Raw genomic sequence first — 20724 nt, forward strand, 5'->3', positions numbered from 1 at the left:
CATTACCCTGACTAACCGGTGCCCCTGCACATTGACTCTGTACCGGTACCCCTTGTATATAGCCTCGCTATTGTTATTTTACTGCTGCTCTTTAATTATTTGTTACTTTTATTTCTTATTCTTTTTGGGGGGTATTTTTTTTAAAGACAGCATTGTTGGTTAAGGGCTTGTAAGCATTTGACTGTAAGGTCTACCTACACCTGTTGTATTCGGTGCATGTGACAAATACCATTTTATTTGAATCCTCTTTTCTCAGTAGGGAGAAAACTAACAAATAAAACACAGACGAAACAGTTCTTTGGATATCAAATCATCTCCCACTCCCTCCTTCCCTCAGCGGTGAATCTTCTGACATGTGATGAGATACTCAGGGTATGCCTGTGTGTCGTTGAAGATCACAAACAGAGAGGGGTTGTCAGTCTTATCTGCCACGCTGTCGTATCGGAGTGGTATGTCAGAGCTCTCCTTCAGAGGAGCAGCCTTCATGGAATGACTGCCCTGAGTGAAGTCCCCAGTCAGCACCTTGGTCACAAACACAAACTTGTGTCCATCTGCGTTGGGGGGAGAATATTGATCCTGGATGGACAGGGCCGAGTTCACAGCAAAGTAGACCCCCTGACCATACACAGTGGCTGCAGAGAAAAACCACAACGAGAGACCAAATTATTACAGAAAGAGATACAACCGGCCAAATTAGTAAAGTAGAACCCTTGACCGTACACAATGGCTGCAGAGACCAGCGTATACAAGAGGCCACATTATTACAACAGTCTACATCTTCTACAACGAGGAAATGAAAACGCTGATGAACTAACGAGACTTTTTTTTTTTATATATATTAGAAGGCCTTACCATTCTTTCCACAGAAGCTTCTATTGAAGCCATGAATACAGATCTCTTTCACGCTGGTCTCGCTTGTGCCGTGGTACAGAGTCCGCTCCACTTCTGGGTCAGTGGTACTCTGATTTATACTAGCCTTCTTCAGTCTGTACTGGTTGTACAGGAGCCTATTCATCAGCTTCTCAACCTGGGAAATAAGATTAACAGAGGAATGGACTCCGACATCACGGATACAACGCATAGTTAATGGTTAGTTGCTGTAGACGTCGATAGGTACCACATACCTTAATGATTCGGATTTCGTTGTGGTACTCCTGTATGGAGTCGTAGAAGTCTTTCACAACATCCCGGAACTCATCAGAATCCTTGTTCATTATGGATGTTTCAGGCAGGTTGGACCGTGGACTGTAGTCCTCATCTGAAAAACAGCAACATATTGTAGCAATATAAGTGCAATATAGCTTGAAGGGAAACGGTGCAACATTGAACAGCTTTGTTAATATTAAGATAACAGGGATATTGCATCAGTAATGAAATAGCATCTCACAAATGTAATTCTTATCCCCCCCATAACAATAAGCTCACATACAGTATTTGCTAAGTTCTTTACCTTGTATATCTGAGTACACGTCATCTGAGCTCAGCACCTTCCTGGAGATGGTTACGGACTTCCCAGAGGCAATGTTGTACTCCTGCATCTTCTCAAAGTTGATGATGTGCGGCAGGTTGTTGAGCAGGATGTCGATCTTTTCCTGCCTCATCTTCCAGGCGTTCTCCATGAACACTGTCGCCTCCGGAGCGTACGGGGTCTCCGTCCCTGGCGACGCCGGGTCGTGCCACACCCATTGCACTGTCCGCAGGATGTCAGCGTCTGATGTCGTCGTGGAGATCTTCCTCAGCAGCAACTTCATGTCCGGCATCGCGCCGGTAACAAAGTCCTTGAACCCGGAGATGATTGCCGTAGTTCCCTGGACGGTGACCTCCACGGCGTGTTTCCTCTTGATGAGGTCCAGACACCACCTGATTGGTTGATTTAATTGACAATGAAACAATTTAAAAAGTGGTGGGCACCAATATTGAAAATTCCATATGATATTGTTTAATATCGATATGAGCAAGGCATATCATAAGAGGTTTATTCTTCCTGTTAACCTACACTATTCTGTAAAAAGCAAAGATGACTGCTTCTGCATGCACAAAACCCTCTCACAGATTTACCATGCCTGCTGATGGGCCATCAACTGTCGATGGGCTTCCCATCGTATTCAAATTGGTTAGGTAGGTTTATGCTACAATAATATTCACACCTGGCCCAATGGGCAATCTGCAAGCAATTGTCTGGACTTTACAAAATAGTAAACATTCACAATGTAGCAATGTATTTTAGAGAAACCAATATGATATTGAACTCAAATCGAAAAAAATGCAACTGAAATCAATATAGATTTGCCACAGGAAAATACATAGAACTGTACACACACACACACACACACACACACACACACACACACACACACGTGTACCTGTGATACGGAGACAGGCTCCTCAGGCTGCGGTGCTCTAACTTCTCCTCATGCTGTCTAATACTGACCCTCTTGTTCAGGGCAATGTCCACTCTGATCAGGTCACAACTATAGCCAGCGAACACAAAGATTGTTGCCGAGTTGGCTGACTGAATGGCCTCCTGCAGAGATACCTGGACAGCCTGATCGAGGTGGGAGCCAGCAGTAGGGAGGAAAGCGGAAGGCATGGCACCACCATCATCATCCCGAGTCATCTTCGTCATCTTCCTGGACAGCTCTAGAACCTTCTGCAGCTCCTCCTCCTCGTCGGCAAGGGACCTCTTGGTGGTCTCCATAGAGTACTGGATGGCCAGGGACATCTGCGCCTCCTCCTCCAGGGTAGTGGAGAGATGAATGGCCCGGGACAGCTCTCCATCCTGAGTCACCACAGGAGCAGTAGCACCCTCATCGTCACTATCCCCTCCCTCCACCAGGGGCAGTGGAGCCTCTTCCTCCACCTCAACGTTAGCGCTGTCACTGTCTGGGCCCTGGTCAGAGCTCAGGGCCATGGGTTCCTCGGCCGTATACAGATCCTCCTCCATGTCAGTGGTTCTGGCCAAACCGGAGAGGCCAGAGTCCACTGTCTCATCTATGGCTGAGAACAGCCTCTTTGCCTCCTCTATACGACCTGGGATCAGTACATAGGTTTCAGTGATGAATTGCAAAACCACAATCCCAATAGAATAACTACCTTCTCTGAACATTATTCTGGCCACCGCGCTTCCATATGCTCTTTAGGGTCCAGGCTGGGTTACTGTACAACACTGTGACAAATGTTGTAAAAAGGGATTTACAAATACATTTGATTGATATGAGAAGAGTAAAATTAAAGTATGCACCTCTGTCTGAAGCTGAGAGGTTGTTGGAATTCTGGGTAGTGTGAGTCAGAACTGATGTTGAGGCCTGTAAGGAACTTCTCTGGAAGGTCTGATGGGACATCATATTCCACGCAGCCTCAAAGATATTCTGTAGGGAGATAACAAAACTAGAATACACAACATACATACACACAGAGACACAAAGAATACAGTGCATTCGTAAAGTATTCAGACCACTTGACTTTTTCCACATTTTGTTACGTTACAGCCATTTTTTCCAGTCTCATCAAATCAACACAATACCCCATAATGACAAAGCAAAAACAGGTTTAAAAAACGTAAATACTTCGAAGGACCTTTGGCAGCATTTACAGCCTTCTTGGGTATGATGCTGCAAGCTTGGTACACCTGTGTTTGAGGAGTTTATCCCATTCTTTTCTATAGATCCTCTTAAGCTCTGTCAGGTTGGATGGGGAGCGTTGCTGCACAGCTATTTTCAGGTCTCTCCAGAGATGTTTGATCGAGTTCAAGTCCGGGCTTTGACTGGACCACTCAAGGACATTCAGAGACTTGTCCCAAAGCAACTCCTGCATTGTCTTGGCTGTGTGCTTAGGGTCATTGTCCTGCTGGAAGGTGAACCTTCGCCCCAGTCTGAGGTCCTGAGTGCTCTGGAGCAGGTTTTCGTCAAGGATCTCTCTGTACTTTGCTCCATTCATCTTTCCCTTGATCCTGACTAGTCTCCCAGTCCCTACCGCTGAAAAACATCCCCATAGTATGATGCTGACACCACCATGCTTCACCACAGGGATGGTGCCAGGTTTCCTCTAGATGTGACACTTGGCATTCAGGCCAAATAGTTCAATCTTTGTTTCATCAGACCAGATAATCTTGTTTCTCATGGTCTGAGAGTCTTTAGGTGCCTTTTGGCAAACAAGCTGGCTGTCATGTGCCTTTTACTGAGGAGTGGCTTCAGTCTGGCCGCTCTGCCATAAAGGCCTGATTGGTGGAGTGCTGCATAGATGGGAGAAACTTCCAGAAGGACAACCATCTCCACAGAGGAACTCTGGAGCTCTGTCAGAGTGACCATCGGGTTCTTAGTCATCTCCCTGACCAAAGCCGGGCGGCTAGCTCTAGGAAGAGTCTTGGTGGTTCCAAACTTCTTCCATTTAAGAATGATGGCCATTGTGTTCTTGGGGACCTTCAATGCTGGTACCCTTCCCCAGATCTGTACCTCGACACAATCCTGTCTCAGAGCTCTACGGTCAATTCCTTCAACCTCATGGCTTGGTTTTTGCTCTAACATGCACTGTCAACTGTGGGACCTTAGATAGACAGGTGTGTGCCTTTTCAAATCGTGTCCAATCAATTGAATTTACCACAGGTGGACCCCAATCAAGTTGTAGAAACATCAAGGACGATTAATGGAAACAGGATGCACCTGAGCTCAATTTCAAGTCTCAAAGCAAAGGGTTTGAATACTTATGTAAATAAGGTATGTGTTTATTTGGGGGGGGGGATAATATAAAAACATGTTTTCGCTTTGTCATTATGTGTAGATAGATGAGGGAAAAAATGTATTTGATCCATTTCAGAATAAGGTTGTACCGTAACAAACTGTGGAAACCGTCAAGGGGTCTGAATACTTTCCGAATGCACTACTATATATGTCTCTGAAATACACCATAGGCTTAAAAAGATTCTCCAGTACTTCTGTATACCTTTTAGCCAGTAGTTCCCAAAGTAGCACTCATGACCCAAAATTGGCTCCCGAAAATTGTTTAGCATGTCATATATGCACCACATTATTGCTCTCTGTGTATCTTGCTATTTGTCACTCAAAATTGCAAGGGACTGAAGCTCATTGGCTAGAACTGAAATTATTAGGGGGCTGGCCCGCGTGGGGGAAAATGGCTCAGCACAGTTTCTGGAAAAACAAGCACTTTCTAAGTAGGGTTTCCGTGGCTAATTGAGGTAAGACACTAATTCTGCTCATACAATGAACAAAAATATAAAAGCAACATGTAAAGTGTTGGTCCCATGTTTCATGAGCTGAAATAAAAGATCCCAGAAATGTTCCATATGCAAACAGCTTATTTCTCAAAAATGTGTTTACTTCCCCCTTAGTAACCTGACTGCAGCTCGGCGTCGTAACCGACTTCAGTGGGCAACTGCTCACCTTCGATGGCCACTGGCGCGCTGGAGAAGTGTGCTCTTCGTTGATTAATACCCAGTTCAACTGTACGGGGCAGATGGCAGACAGCGTGCATGGCGTCGTGTGGGCGAATGGTTTGCTGATGTCAACATTGTGAACAGAGTGCCCTATGGTGGTGGTGGGGTTATGGTATGGGCAGGCATAAGCTACAGACAACGAACACAATTGCATTTTAGCGATGGCAATTTGAATGCACAGAGATACTGTGACGAGATCCATTGTGGTATCGTTCATCCGCCGACGTCACCTCATGTTTCAGCATGATAATGCACAGCACCCATGTTGCAAGGATCTGTACACAATTCCTGGAAGCTGAAAATGTCCCAGTTCTTCCATTGCCTGCATACTCACCAGACATGTACCCCATTGAGCATGTTTGGGATGCTCTGGATCGACGTGTACGACAGCGTGTTCCAGTTCCCGCCAGTATCCAGCAACTTGGTACATCCATTGAAGAGGAGTGGGACAACATTCTACAGGCCACGATTAACAGCCTGACCAACTCTATGCGAAGGAGATGTGTCGAACTGCATGACCAAAAGATTCATATCTGTATTCCCAGTCATGTGAAATCCATACACAAGGGCCTGATGAATTTATTTTAATTACCGAGTTACAGTTCATATAAAATCAGTAAAAAAAAATCTGAAATTGTTGCATGTTGTGTTCATAATTTTGTCCAGTGTAGATTATGCATGTATCAACTACACATCTAGCTCAAAGCGGGAGGATTAGAAATATACTTAGTAATTACTGAAGTTCCAGAGCATGTCTTTAACCATACTAACCCCAATAAAAAACACAGCAAACCTTTAAAGAATCTATCAAATGAAGAGGAACAAATCCATGGCACAGAAAACAAATCCCCTGTCTATGCGTAGATTGTAATTTGGCTACCACATTTGCTAGCTAATTAGTAATGATAGTCTGTATTAATGTCTTTATCATTGAGCCAACTACCTCGTTCTCCAGGGGTTCCCAGTGCACCTTCTCCATGTTGATGTAGACCTGGAACTTAGTCTGCATCTCCCTGAGGATGCTGGTCCCCTCCCCCTCCTGGATGAGGAACCGCGCCACGCCCGTCTGTTTCACCGTGATGGTTCTGGTCTCGGTGGACAACACCACGCCCCTCAGAACCTCATCGGCCATTTGACATGCCGCAGCATTGCCTTGGATCTACCAATCACAGTCACATGGATGATTAAAGAGGTGGAAAGTTTATAAGACCATTTACCAAGACATCTGATACCCTTTTCACGATAGCATGCACATTTTAGCCGTACTATGCTGGCTGAGATTTTCTTTTCACATTGTCCTCTCCAGCATGTGTAACCAGTATAGTTCAGCTGGACTCGGGAGTGTGAAAAGGGTATGAGAGAATTACAGCATATACTGTGTTGAATTTATGTGCTTTTATGATTCTTCTAAAAAGTAAAACACCTACTCTGAGTCCACAGACGCCATGTGCGTCTAGAGGGAAGATGGACACCTGGTTCATATCAGCCAGTAGCTGATGATGGTGGGTCTGGATGTACTTCAACATGCCTGGCTCCATAGAGATGATAGCCTCCGTTTCAATGGGTGTACTGAGGAACTCCACTATCTTAGCCTGCTTCTCCTCCTCCAAACCTTTCAGAGTCAGGACATCTATCTGTCCTCTTTCTGACACCGTAGCTGAGCAAAGACCCAGAGACTGGAGGAAGCCAGTCCACTCCTGGGCGTAGAGCATACACTCATACGTTCTGTCCACAGGGATACTGAAGTCAGACAGCAGTGTCTTCAACATGCTACATGCCTGGCTCACCAAGCTGGCAGACAGAGACGTTACCATGACGTCACAGTCCGACACGGTGTACACGGACGGCAGCCCGTTTTCTTTCAACGTCTGCAGCAGCCTGTCCTTCACTTCCTGTTTGGCCAGGAAGTGGGCCTTTTCTGGGTCAAAGGTGAGATGAGCCTGGGCCACGCCCCCAAGGAACTCCAACACAGCATTCTTCAACTGCTCCAGCACTAGCCGGTCAGGCCCGGCCATGTGGACACCGTCCTCCCTGATCTGGACGTTACAGCCTTGGTGGGCCAGCTGGAGGCTCTGGGGCAGGGGACTGGCCTGGAGCAGGGTGAGTTTCACCGGGTCTGGGACGGAGATGTGGCTAGACATGGGCTCTGGGGTCGACATTAGGTCATCCTTGCCTCCCTGGGCTGCTACTGCCTGGGACACAGGGGGGGACAGAGGGGGGACCAGAGGCTCAGAGGTAGCCTGGTGGGAGGACCGAGAACGGTCACTGGTACTGGCTGCAGGGAGAGAATCAGTCTGTGATTGACCACCACTGTCTGTCTGCTGTGTGTTCATTGTGCTACTATCTGATGTTCCATTCACAGAGGTCAGGGGAGAGGTCAGAGGTGAGGAGGAGCTATCCTCTGATTGGAGGAAGGAGAAGTAAGGCCTGACCGTCAGATCTGTCCCCTCCAGTTTATGTGATTGTTTAAGGACACGTTCCACTGCTGTTAGATGCAATAACAAGGAAGGGAATAAAATACATTTAACAGCTGCATAGAATTTGCATATTGACATACTACCAGTAGTTTTAGAACACCTACTCATTCAAGGGTTTCTCTTTATTGTTACTATTTTCTGCATTGTAGAATAATAGTGAAGACATCAAAACTATGAAATAACATATGGAATCGTGTAGTAACCCAAAGTGTTAAATCAAAATATATTTTATATTTGAGATTCTTCAAATAGCCACCCTTTGCCTTGATGACAGCTTTGCACACTCTTGGCATTCTCTCAACCAGCTTCACCTGGAATGCTTTTCCAACAGTCTTGAAGGAGTTCCCACATATGCTGAGCACTTGTTGGCTGCTTTTCCTTCACTCTGCGGTCCGACTGTCATGATGTTGCCCTCTTTGGGTACAGCGAGCATCATCCCCCCTCTCTCTATACTCCCTACACCAGGCTCTGTTAGGCAGGTCATACATTCCTGGAGGAGATTCTCTCCTCATGGCCAGAGTATAAGAGAGAGTGAGTTTTTCATAGAGAGAACGAAGGAACTTCTTCCACCTCACAGAACTTGAGAACCGAACAATATTCATGTTCTGGAGAATGTATAAAAGGTCGGTGACATAGCCAGCTACGAACTGTGATGATGAGGCTTACATCTAATTGTTGTATAAATTGAATGAGTAAAGATGAAACTATTTGTGAAATTATGTAATATGATTTTAGACTGTTTAATGAAGGAAACTCCAATTCCCTTTGGAGTTTAACTAAATCAGAGGTCCGCCCATGAGTGCAGACATTGAGCTGGCGTCATGGGACCGCCCCTTCCCGCTCCTCCGAATATAACCCCACCTTGGGCTTTCTATCTTTAGACCAAGCTTACCTCAATTACGAGAGGGCTATGGTTTGAGTAGAGACCATGCATTTCTCTTGCTGAATTCTTAACCATACCACGTGGTTTAACTCTTAGACTATCTAACCGACAGAATAAGAACAAATCTTTGATACTAATTACTAGTCTGCAGCTAGGAATTCGGTATCATTGAACGCGAAGACCGACAAAACATCTATTCTATAACGACATTGCTGAATGTTACTCTGAACTATCCATTCTAATCATGGCAGAGAGAGGGCGGACAAACTCTCCAACAGAAACGATCTTTCCAACAGAGATCAAGACGACACACTGAGCGAAAATATACATTGATTGTAATTATTCCCGAATGAGTGAGCGTTCATGTGCAAAGGATTAGCATTTCAACTGTTATAATTATCAACTTTGTAGTGTCTTATCTTTCGTGCCCTTATCAGTCACTTTGTCTATCAAGCCGCCATGCCGGTTTAGCACACTAGGGCACATTCCCCTATCATTTCCTTGTAACCATATCTACTTGTTTGTTTGTGCATTTCTGTGATGATTTTGTTAGTTAATAAATAAATGATTTAAGACAATTGATGTATGGATGACTCATAGTGAAGACTGGGTTCGTGCAGATAACTAACTATTTACGACGTTTGGAATGAGACTAACGAGAGGTAAAGAATAATTCATTAATTAGAAGACTAATTGATCAGATATTAAAATATCTGAAAGTTATTAGGAAAATTGTAACTTTGAAATCTGAATATTTTCCTTGGTGCCCCGACTTCCTAGTTAATTACATCTACCTGATTAGTTAATCACGTAATAATAATTACAGAGAATTGATTTGATAAACTGCAAATAAGTCTTTAGTTTAATGATGCCAAAGACACGACACATCCCAAATCATCTCAATTTGGTTGAGGTCAGGTGATTGTGGAGGCCAGATCATCTGATGCAGCACTCCATCACTCTCCTTTTGGTAAAATAGCCCTTACACAGCCTGGAGGTGTGTTGAGTCATTTTCCGGTTGAAAAACAAAATGATAGTCCGACAAAGCGCAAACTAGATGGGATGTTGTATCGCTGCAGAATGCTGTGGGAACCACACATGCGGAGATCATCCGTTCACCTACTCAAAGGACAAATGTCCACCTGTCTAATGTCTATTGCTTGTGTTTCTTAGCCCAAGCACGTCTCTTCTGATTATTGGTGGCCTTTAGTAGTGGTTTCTTTGCAGCAATTCTACCAGGAATGCCTGATTCACACAGTCTCTGAACAGTTGTGGTGAGATGTGTCTGTTACTTGAACTCTGTGAAGCATTTATTTGGGCTGCAATTTCTGAGGCTGGTAACTCCAATGAATTTATCCTCTGCAGCAAAGGTAACTGAGTCTTCCTTTCCTGTGGAGGTCCTCATGAGAGCTAGTTTCATCATAGCGCTTGATGGTTTTTGCGACTGCACTTGAATAAACTTTTAAAGTTCTTGAAATGTTCCAGATTGACTGACCTTCATGTCTTAAAGTAATGATGGACTGTCGTTTCTCTTTGCTTATTTGAGCTGTTCTTGCCATAATATGGACTCGGCCTTTTACCAAATAGGGCTATCTTCTGTATACCCTCCCCCCCACCTTGTCACTACACAACTGATTGGCTCAAACGCATTAAGAAGGAAAGGAATTCCACAAATTAACTTAACGAGGCACACCTGTTAATTGAAATGCATTTCAGGTGACTACCTTATGAAGCTGGTTGAGAGAATGCCAAGAGTGTGCAAAGCTGTCATCAAGGCAAAGGGTGGCTATTTGAAGAATCTCCAATATATTTTGATTTGTTGTACACTTTTTTGGTCACTACATGATTCCATGTGTTATTTCATAGTTTTGATGTCTTCACTATTATTCTACAATGTAGAAAATAGTAAAAATAAAGAAAAACCCTTCAAAGAGTAGGTGTTCTGAAACTTTTGACCGGTAGTTACAACATCTAACATAATTACTTTAAACGGATACAACAGCTAAAATGGAATTGCTTGTACACAAACAGATGAAGCTCTTATGGATGATGTCCTTAACTTACATCCAAACAAACATTCGGTAGAGATACAGTACATAACATTTTTTCAAAACTTACAGTCAAAGTCCAGAAAGGAGACCCTGGCAACCCCCTCTGACATCATGGTGACCTCCTTAACTTCACCGCACCGTTGGCTCTCCAGGTACAGATGAAGCATGTCTGCTGTGATGCTGGGGTGCAGGTTCTCCATTAGGATGGAGTCAGTTTGGTCGATCTGTTCCAGAACAATCTGCGCTCCATCCAGAGGCTTCTTAGAGATCTTTGAGCAAAGCTTCTGGAAGTCTGTGCATGCAAAATAAGGAAGACTTCACAAATTATTTAATATCGTATGCAATAGCATAGCCACTTACAATATATTTGTAATTATATTGTTTCTAAAATCATGAGCTGTCCTCAATTACTTAAAATTAATGGTTTAGTTGTGATGATACTTAACTTTTGTCCAAAAGGGGGGGGGCTCAACTCCCCTGAATGAGGTGTGCTTGTGACTCTGTGGTCGAGCAACTACTCTCTCCTTGAGTAACAGGGGGCATGGCTTGGTGTGTTTAGCAGCATTAAGCAGCAGCAGAAGGGAAAGATGACAGAAGTAAACTATAGAAAACGTACATAATAAGCGCCGGAGTTTAACAAACCATTTAACAAATCAAACCTTGAAATTCCATTATGGAAGGTAAAGTAAAAACTCAAACCGGTCTTTGCATCAATACCGGTATATAGTAAAATATGGTATACCGCTGAGCCCGAGTTGCGTTTATATTTTTGTTCAGTATACTTCCATAAAATGTTTGAACTGGTATCCGGGGGACCTTCAGATGAGTCTTTTAAGGACTGTGGTCATCCGATAGCAACACAACCGACATGTAGCCCAAAATGTTCGGACACCACAGACAGAAGTTGGCAGATCAGCAGTACCGACTTCAGACAAGTCCCTCTTGTGTTCGAGAGGGGTCATAATAGTTTGTAGGTCAAACCGTTCGGACGCTACAGAGAATTTTGTGAGAAGACCAATTTTCAAGATGTCTCATGCTCTTTTTTGGTCTCGCCTATGGCGGCAGAGAAGCAAGGACCGGACCGGCCCTGCACGTGGCTACATGCAACTCTCGCTTTGATCTCAAAACAAGCGCGTCTACGCATGCTGTAAACACAGTCCAGTTCAAAGTGAATGGCACAGATCCATATATGGCAATGGTTTATTTGCATATAGGCATACTGCAGTTCTGATTAGTTATGTCGCACCGGTCTGTGTGTAACAGTGTAGGTTCCGTCCCTCTCTTCGCCCCAACCTGGGCTCAAACCAGGGACCCTTGCACACATCAACAACTGACACCCCACGAAGCATCGTTACCCATCGTGCCACAAAAGCCGCGGCCCTTGCAACGCAAGGGGAAACCCTAGTTCAAGTCTCAGAGCGAGTGACGCCACCGATTGAAATGCTATTAGCGCGCACCACCGCTAACTAACTAGCCATTTCACATCGGTTACATGTGTAGAGTACAGGCTGAGTCGTGCGTGTCAATTCAATCCTACTCAGATGCGTTCTGCCTACAAAATATATTGCATAGTTAGTTTTGTTTCGATATGTTACATTGAAAGTGGATAATTCGATCGCGTTAATTCGATCACAATTGACACAGTAAAGGGAAACGTTTATAGTGTTAACTAAGGGGGAAAACTCTAGAAAGTTTAGTGCTTCTCTGCACGGGCTGATATTTCTTCTGCATGGCAGCCCCGGGGAGCTGCGCGCCTGCGCAGATGGAACATTGGTCTCATGGTCTAACGAACACCGCTCTAGCTCTGTCACCATTAACCGCAGATGCGGAAGTGCGACATCGGTGGATGGTGTGGATTGAGGCTCATCCAATGCAAAAAAACATCTCTCTAGCTTAAACTGACAGATTTTTATGGGGATACATTTATGCTAATTAGATTTCCGCAGGTCTGTGGAAACCGACTCTAGGGGGTTCAACTTGATAGGAAAACCCCAAACCTTTATTGAAGGCCTGATGGAAGTGTACTAGGACCAGGTCCCTGCCAGGTGAGGGGTACAGAGTGTAGTCGTCCATGTCCATCCCCATCATGTTCTCTACATACAGCTCCACCAGCTCTTGACAGCTGGATGGGTTAACCCCCCGCAGCAGCAGCCTCCGTGGATCCTTACACGCAGGCTTCCTCACGGTCAGCTTAGCATTGCTCAGGACATGTGCTCTTTTAGACAGGACCCTTGATGCAACTGTCAAATCAACACAGACATAATCAGCATGCCATGGATGAATAGTTTTTTGGTACAATATCATGAATTTGTGGACCACAGGAAGACTAGTTGTTGCTAAGACAGACTTCTGGGGATCCAGATAAAGAGAGAAAATCTGATTCTGATGTGTCGGTTCATAAAGTGAAACTTATTGGCCTTAAACATTATATCAGATCACAATAATTACACCGACAATGCATTCTTACCCTCCGCCTCTTCAAACAGCAGTAAGGCCCGGCTCCCTTCCAGCTCCACAGACACCAGATTACCTCCCCCAGAACGACGCTTGTTCTCAAAGTACAAATACAGCAGCTCATCCTCCACCTCCTCTGGTACTCCCAGCACCTCCACTGTCCGGTTCTCTTGGCTTTCAGCAGACATCCTGACATACAGGCACAGGAATAATCAATCAAAAACGTAAAGTAAAAGGTTGCCAACCAACAACGCATACAAAGTAGCAACGCATACAAACCTAGCTAACTAGCTGCCGAATAGGCATCAACTCACCACATAGCTTATTCTTAATGTTTGTCTATAGGCAACCAGAGTGAGGACAGACATTTTTCAGAATAAACGTGATGAGTGAAAAACGCAATGAAATAGACCACTCACTACCCGGTATCTTATTCTGCCGCTATACAACTTTGTATGCGTTGTTTTTTTGGCAACCTTGTTATTTACAACGTTTTTGGAATAGATTCCTGTTGGAACGTTCCACAAATTATACCCACCCGGCTTGAAGTCATAAACAGCTTGAAACACAGCGAAGAGCTGCTGGCAAAACGCACGAAAGTGCTGTCTGAATGAATGCTTACGAGCCTGCTGGTGCCTACCACCGCTCAGTCAGACTGCTCTATCAAATCATAGACTTAATTATAATATAATAAACACACAGAAATACGAGCCTTAGGTCATTAATACGGTCGAATCCGGAAACTATCATCTCGAAAACAAACGTTTTTTTTTTATTTCAGTGAAATACGGAACCGTTCCGTATTTTATCTAACGGGTGGCATCCCTAAGTCTAAATATTCCTGTTACGTTGCACAACCTTCAATGTTATGTCATAATTACGTAAAATTCTGGCAAATTAGTTCGCAACGAGCCAGGCGGCCCAAACTGTTGCATATACCCTGACTCTGCGTGCAATGAACGCTAGAGATGTGACACAATTTCATGTTAGCAGGCAATATTAACTAAATATGCAGGTTTAAAAACATATACTTGTTTATTGATTTTAAAGAAAGGCATTGATGTTTATGGTTAGGTACATTGATGCAACGACAGTGCTTTTCTCGCAAATGCGCTTGTTAAATCAACACCCGTTTGGCGAAGTAGGCGAAGTGATTCAATGATAAATTAACAGGCTCCGCATCAATTATATGCAATGCAGGACACGTTAGATAAACTAGTAATATCATCAACCATGTGTAGTTAACTAGTGATTATGTTAAGATTGATCGTTTTTTATAAGATAAGTTTAATGCCAGCTAGCAACTTACCTTGGCTTCTTGCTGCCCTCGCGTAACAGGTAGTCAGCCTGCCATGCAGGCTCCTCGTGGAGTGCAATGTAAGGCAGGTGGTTAGAGCGTTGGACTAGTAACCGGAAGGTTGCAAAAACGAATCCCCCCTGAACAAGGTAGTTAACCCCCGTTCCTAGGCCGTCATTGAACATAAGAACGTGTTCTTAATCTGACTTGCCTAGTTAAAAAGGCTTTACAACGAAAGCAAAACATTAGATTATGTCAGCAGAGTACCAAGCCAGAAATAATCAGACACCCATTTTTCAAGCTAGCATATAATGTCACATAAACCCAAACCACAGCTAAATGCAGCACTAACCTTTGATGATCTTCATCAGATGACACTCCTAGGACATTATGTTATACAATACATGCATGTTTTGTTCAATCAAGTTCATATTTATATCAAAAACCAGCTTTTTACATTAGCATGTTTTGTTCAGAACTAGCATACCCACCGAAAACTTCCGGTGAATTTACTGAATTACAGATACAGAACTCCTTTATGCAATCGCGGTGTCCGATTTTAAAATAGCTTTTCGGTGAAAGCACATTTTGCAATATTCTGAGTAGATAGCCCGGCCATCACGGCTAGCTATTTTGACACCCACCAAGTTTGGCACTCACCAAACTCAGATTTACTATAAGAAAATTTGGATTACCTTTGCTGTTCTTTGTCAGAATGCACCCCCAGGACTTCTACTTCAACACCCAATGTTGTTTTGGTTCCAAATAATCCATAGTTATATCCAAATAGCTCCGTTTTGTTCGTGCGTTCAAATCACTATCCGAAGGGTGATTATCCGAAGCCGGCGCGTTTCGTGACAAAAAATGTCAAAATATTCCATTACCGTACTTTGAAGCATGTCAAACGCTGTTTAAAATCAATTTTTATGCGATTTTTCTCGTAAAATAGCGATAATAATCCAACCGGGAGACGTTGTATCCGTTCAAACACTGAAATAAGAAAATTGAGTCTTCACAAGAACGCGCGCACCAGTGTCATTGTTCTCAGAAGGACCACTCTCCAAAACCCCTACTGTTTTTTGCCCAGAGACTGCAGAGTTATCATTCCACGTTCTGGCGCCTTCTGTGAACCTATGGGAGCCTTAGAAAATGTCACGTTACAGCAGAGATCCTGTATTTTCGATAAAGAGGCTACAGAAGGCCAAGAAATGGTCAGACAGGGCACTTCCCATATAGAATCTTCTCAGGTTTTGGCCTGCCATATGAGTTCTGTTATACTCACAGACACCATTCAAACAGTTTTAGAAACTTTAGGGTGTTTTCTATCCAAATCTACTAATTATATGCATATTCTAGTTTCTGGGCAGGAGTAATAACCAGATTAAATCGGGTACGTTTTTTATCCTGCCGTGAAAATACTGCCCCCTATCCCTAACAGGTTAAAGGCCACTTTATTTATTTATTTGTCTTCTTTTTTTGTATTTTACCCCCTTTCTACCGATCTTGTTCATCGCTGAACTCCCCAATGGGCTCGGGGGAGGCGAAGGTGAACATGCGTTCTCCGAAACATCACCGCCTAACCGCACTCAACACCCGCCAGCTTAACCTGAAAGCCAGCCTCACCAATGTGTCAGAGAAAACACCATTCAACTGGTGACCGGGGTCAGCCTGCAGGCACCCAGCCCGCCTCAAGGAGTCGCTAGATCGCAATGAGCCAAGTAAAGCCCCACCGGCCAAACCCTCCCCTAACCCGGATGACGCTGGGCCAATTGTGCGCCGTCCTATGGGACTCCCGGCCACGGCCGGTTGTGACACAGCCCGGGAATGAACCCGGGTCTGTAGTAACACCTCTAGCACTGAGATGCAGTGCCTTAGACCGCTGCACCACTCGGAAGGCCCTAAAGGCTACTTTAAATGTGTGCATGATACCGCAACAACATTTTCCCACAGGGACAATAAAGTCATTAAAGTAAAGCTCGCCGACATTGGACTCTGGAGCAGTGGAAACGTGTTCTCTGGAGTGATTTCCCCCTTCTGATAACCAGGTGGCGAATCGCATCTCTGCATGTCTGGCAGACATATCAGTGTGGATGACGGATCACCACCTCAAGCTGAACCTCGGCAAGACGGAGCTGCTCTTCCTCCCGGGGAAAGACTGCATGTTCCATGATCTCGCCATCACGGTTGACAACTCCATTGTGTCCTCCTCCCAGAGTGCTAAGAGCCTTGGCGTGACCCTGGACAACACCCTGTCGTTCTCCACTAACATCAAGGCGGTGACCCGATCCTGTAGGTTCATGCTCTACAACATTCGCAGAGTACAACCCTGCCTTACACAGGAAGCGGCGCAGGTCGTAATCCAGGCACTTGTCATCTCCCGTCTGGATTACTGCAACTCGCTGCTGGCGGGGCTCCCTGCCTGTGCCATTAAACCCCTACAACTCATCCAGAACGCCGCAGCCCATCTGGTGTTCAACCTTCCCAAGTTCTCTCACGTCACCCCGCTCCTCCGCAAACTACACTGGCTTCCAGTTGAAGCTCGCATCTGCTACAAGACCATGGTGCTTGCCTACGGAGCTGTGAGGGGAACGGCACCTCTGTAACTTCAGGCTCTGATCAGTCCCTACACCCAAAGAAGGGCACTGTGTTCATCCACCTCTGGCCTGCTCGCCTCCCTACCTCTGCGGAAGCACAGTTCCCGCTCAGCCCAGTCAAAACTGTTCGCTGCTCTGGCACCCCAATGGTGGAACAAGCTCCCTCACGACGCCAGGACAGCGGAGTCAATCACCACCTTCCGTAGACACCTGAAACCCCACCTCTTTAAGGAATACCTGGGATAGGATAAAGTAATCCTTCTAACCCCCCCCCCCCACCCCAAAAAAAAGATATAGATGTACTATTGTAAAGTGGTTGTTCCACTGGATATCATAAGGTGAATGCACCAATTTGTAAGTCGCTCTGGATAAGAGCATCTGCTAAATGATGTAAATGTGATGGATCACGCTTCACCATCTGGCAGTCCGATGAATCTGGGTTTGGCAGATGCCAGGAGAATGCTACCTGCCCCAAAGCATAGTGCCAACTGTAAAGTTTGGTGGAGGAGGAATAATGGTCCTGGGCTGTTTATGGTTCAGGCTCCTTAGTTCCAGCGAAGGGAAATCTTAACACTACAGCATCAATGACATTCTAGACAATTCTTTGCTTCCAACTTTGTTGCAACAGTTTGGAGAAGGCCCTTTCCTGTTTCAGCATGAAAATGTTATCGTACAAAGCAAGGTCCATACAGAAATGGTTTGTCAAGATCGGTGTGAAAGAACTTGACTGGCCTGCAGAGACCTGACCTCAACCTCATCAAACACCTTTGGGATGAATTGGATTGCCGACTGGGAGCCAGGCCTAATCACCCACTAATGCTTGTGGCTGAATGGAAGCAAGACCCCGCAGCAATGTTCCAACATCTAGTGGAAAGCCTTTCCAGAAGAGTGGAAGCTGTTATAACAGCAAAGGGGGACCCACTCCATATTAATGCCCATGATTTTGGAATGAGATGTTCAACGAGCAGTTGTCCACATACTCTTCGTTACGAAAAGTATCATAGCCAGCACAGACAGGGCCTAGTATGAACACACCTACAGCCAGGTGTGTATTGATTGTGTAATGTGCATTGATCACAAAATGTATCCTATTTGGCTACAAAAGTCAGGAGTTAAGTTGACTTAAATAAAACAAATACATCTCTGAATATAATAGAATGTGGTGGATTTTATGTACATTAGTAACGTCACTCATTTTCGAAGAAATAGAAACTGAAACTATCTTCGACGCACAACATCGCAAGTATCACTGAGTGCAAATGACACAATTACATAATAAAGGAATAATAACTCTTGCTGGGTATAAATATGAATTCGACCTTAGTTGTCGGGTGAAAAAAGCTTTGAAACACCTTTATTCGCAGTTTAAAGGAAAAACTTACCTGGAATACAAGCATTCTCAGATCACGACGCACAGAAATGGCTTCATTGGCAATTTCTTCTTCTTGGGTTGGCGGGTCGCATACAACTTAAGCTGCATACACTGCCACCTACTGTACTGGAGTGCGAAGCCAGACACAGCCTACATACATTAAATTCTCTTCATTTTTCCTGTTCCTCGAAGAAGGTGAAAGAGACTTGACACCACTTCCCTCCCCTCAATACACCACCCAAGCCCCATCCAACCTCTCTAACCCTTTCACACAATCTCTCCCTATCTACATCATACAGTTCACAAAATATCAACACATGCTCCACCATTTCCTCCTCTAAACACTCATCACACAGACCTGTTTCATGTCTCCCTACCATCCACAACGTGGCATTCAAACCTGTGTTCCCAACACGTAGTCTACTCCACCCAACTTCCTCTTCTACATCCCATACACCCCACCTCTTCCTTTAATGACCGGAGCACACGATAAAATTGCCTCCCCTTACTACTAGTATCCCACTCCCTTTGCTAAAGATTGAGCCCTTTTGCCCAGATCAAGGACATGACTTCTCTGCGGCCCAGCGGGACCTGAATATCTAACAACTTCTTCTATGATATCATGGTGGTCCGCAAACAATGGTTTACGTGCATGCCGCCACCTACTGCGCTGGAATGTACGATCAATCATGATCTGCCCAGTTCTGTACTAGCACAAAGAAAATTATTATTATTAAGTTATCTAAACCAAATAAATCATTAACTTCTACCAAACCCTCCCCCCTCCCCACAAAACCCCTCCCCTACCCCATTAAACATATATATCATGCTGAAACACTGCACCCTTAGAATTGTTCAGCATGTCAATAACCATTTCAACAGTAACATCTGTTACCCCCAATATCTCTTTTTCCATCTCCACAATAACCTTCAACCTGGCATTTCTGCTTTCCACAACCCGAGTCGTATAGATAACCTTACCAATAAAAGCTATGAAGTCAACTTCATTCCTTATCAAAGTCCTTTGACACCACACATTCATGAGCACACGATTTATGAACAGACCTCAACCATGCCAGGACCACCAGAAGCACCAGCCCAGACAGTAGGTCCACTTACGACAGGGACATCCATGTAAGATCCATCAGTCCACACTGTAGTTCTACCAATCTGTTTTATGGCCTCTGCATTCGATACATCATAACTGATCCTGTATCTCTGAGCCTCTCTCTGTACCTAGCATCCAACAAATGCTGCACTGTGTTCTCCCCCGTAATTACAGCACTTAATCTTCACATTGCTTCCACATTCACCGTAATCATGTGCCCCTCCACACTTGGCACATATTTTCTTTCTTTTACACTGAGCATGTCCCATTCTTTGTCATTTAAAACACCACAGTGGATATGGGACAAATTCTCTAATATTGAAAGTAAGGAATGCTATCTGTACTTTTCCTGGCAAGACTTTCTCAAACCTCAGCATCACTGATAAGCTTTCACTACTTTTATCAACCTTTAGGCTTAAATCACTCTGCCTCCCTTCACATTTTCTTTAACATCATCTGTGGACATAGATATTGGGACCCCGTGGGACTCCCCTCAATCTAGCATAAGCACCAGGGACAGACATGGCTTTTAATCTTCTTCCCATTAAGCTTTTCCATTTTCAAAATCTTCTCTTGTTGAGCCTGGCTACCACATGATATTAACAATCAACCATTTCCAATGAGCCGAGCTAATTTCACTTCACTTAATTCTTTCTCTACGAGATTAGTTAGTCTGATAGGGTGTAAGTGAGGCCCTGTGGTCTCCTCAAACACTATCACCACTTTCCACTCCAACGCATTATTACACTTGCTTCCTACCTTGGCTCTCTTCATGATTTCTTTACTAGATGCTCCACTGCTTACTGTATCATGATCTCTCTTCTTCCTATATCTTTTCACTACCGACCATTCCGGTCCTTGATCAGAACTAACATCCGTATTGTTCGCATTCCAGCACAGCTGTTTCTTCAAACTTTATCTCCATTTCCTCCGCACTACACACCGCCATTTCCTCTACAATGCCCCGCTTCCGTGCTACCGTCTTTGCCATTGAGCAATCATATCTACCCTCTCTCCCACACACACTCTCAGGGCCTTT

General features: G+C 44.5%; 1 protein-coding gene across 1 annotated transcript; it reads right to left on the reverse strand.

Annotated features, from left to right (window-relative positions):
* Positions 1-176: 176 nt before the first annotated feature.
* Positions 177-19298, reverse strand: parp10 (poly(ADP-ribose) polymerase family member 10). The gene is made up of 12 exons (XM_014177750.2): positions 18588-19298; positions 13328-13503; positions 12858-13100; positions 10928-11152; positions 6877-7934; positions 6393-6608; positions 3242-3368; positions 2364-3030; positions 1451-1860; positions 1125-1258; positions 853-1027; positions 177-632 (listed from the first exon to the last, which is right to left on the reverse strand). The coding sequence occupies exons 2-12, from the start codon at positions 13500-13502 to the stop codon at positions 334-336; spliced, it is 3729 nt and encodes a 1242-aa protein (XP_014033225.2). The 5' UTR covers position 13503; positions 18588-19298; the 3' UTR covers positions 177-333.
* Between the last annotated feature and the right edge of the window lie 1426 nt (positions 19299-20724).

The sequence above is a fragment of the Salmo salar genome, chromosome ssa27, assembly GCF_905237065.1.
Source record: "Salmo salar chromosome ssa27, Ssal_v3.1, whole genome shotgun sequence".
In the NCBI taxonomy this organism is placed as follows: domain Eukaryota; kingdom Metazoa; phylum Chordata; class Actinopteri; order Salmoniformes; family Salmonidae; genus Salmo; species Salmo salar.

What these genes read in the sequence shown, in the direction of transcription:
- parp10 (XM_014177750.2), bottom strand. Translation starts at nt 13,502, where the DNA reads ATGTCTGCTGAAAGCCAAGAGAACCGGACAGTGGAGGTGCTGGGAGTA. An exon ending in GCTGTTTGAAGAGGCGGAGG is followed by an intron (nt 13,101 to 13,327) that starts GTAAGAATGCAT and finishes TTGATTTGACAG; the next exon opens with TTGCATCAAGGGTCCTGTCT. An exon ending in ACGAAATCCGAATCATTAAG is followed by an intron (nt 1,028 to 1,124) that starts GTATGTGGTACC and finishes CTTATTTCCCAG; the next exon opens with GTTGAGAAGCTGATGAATAG.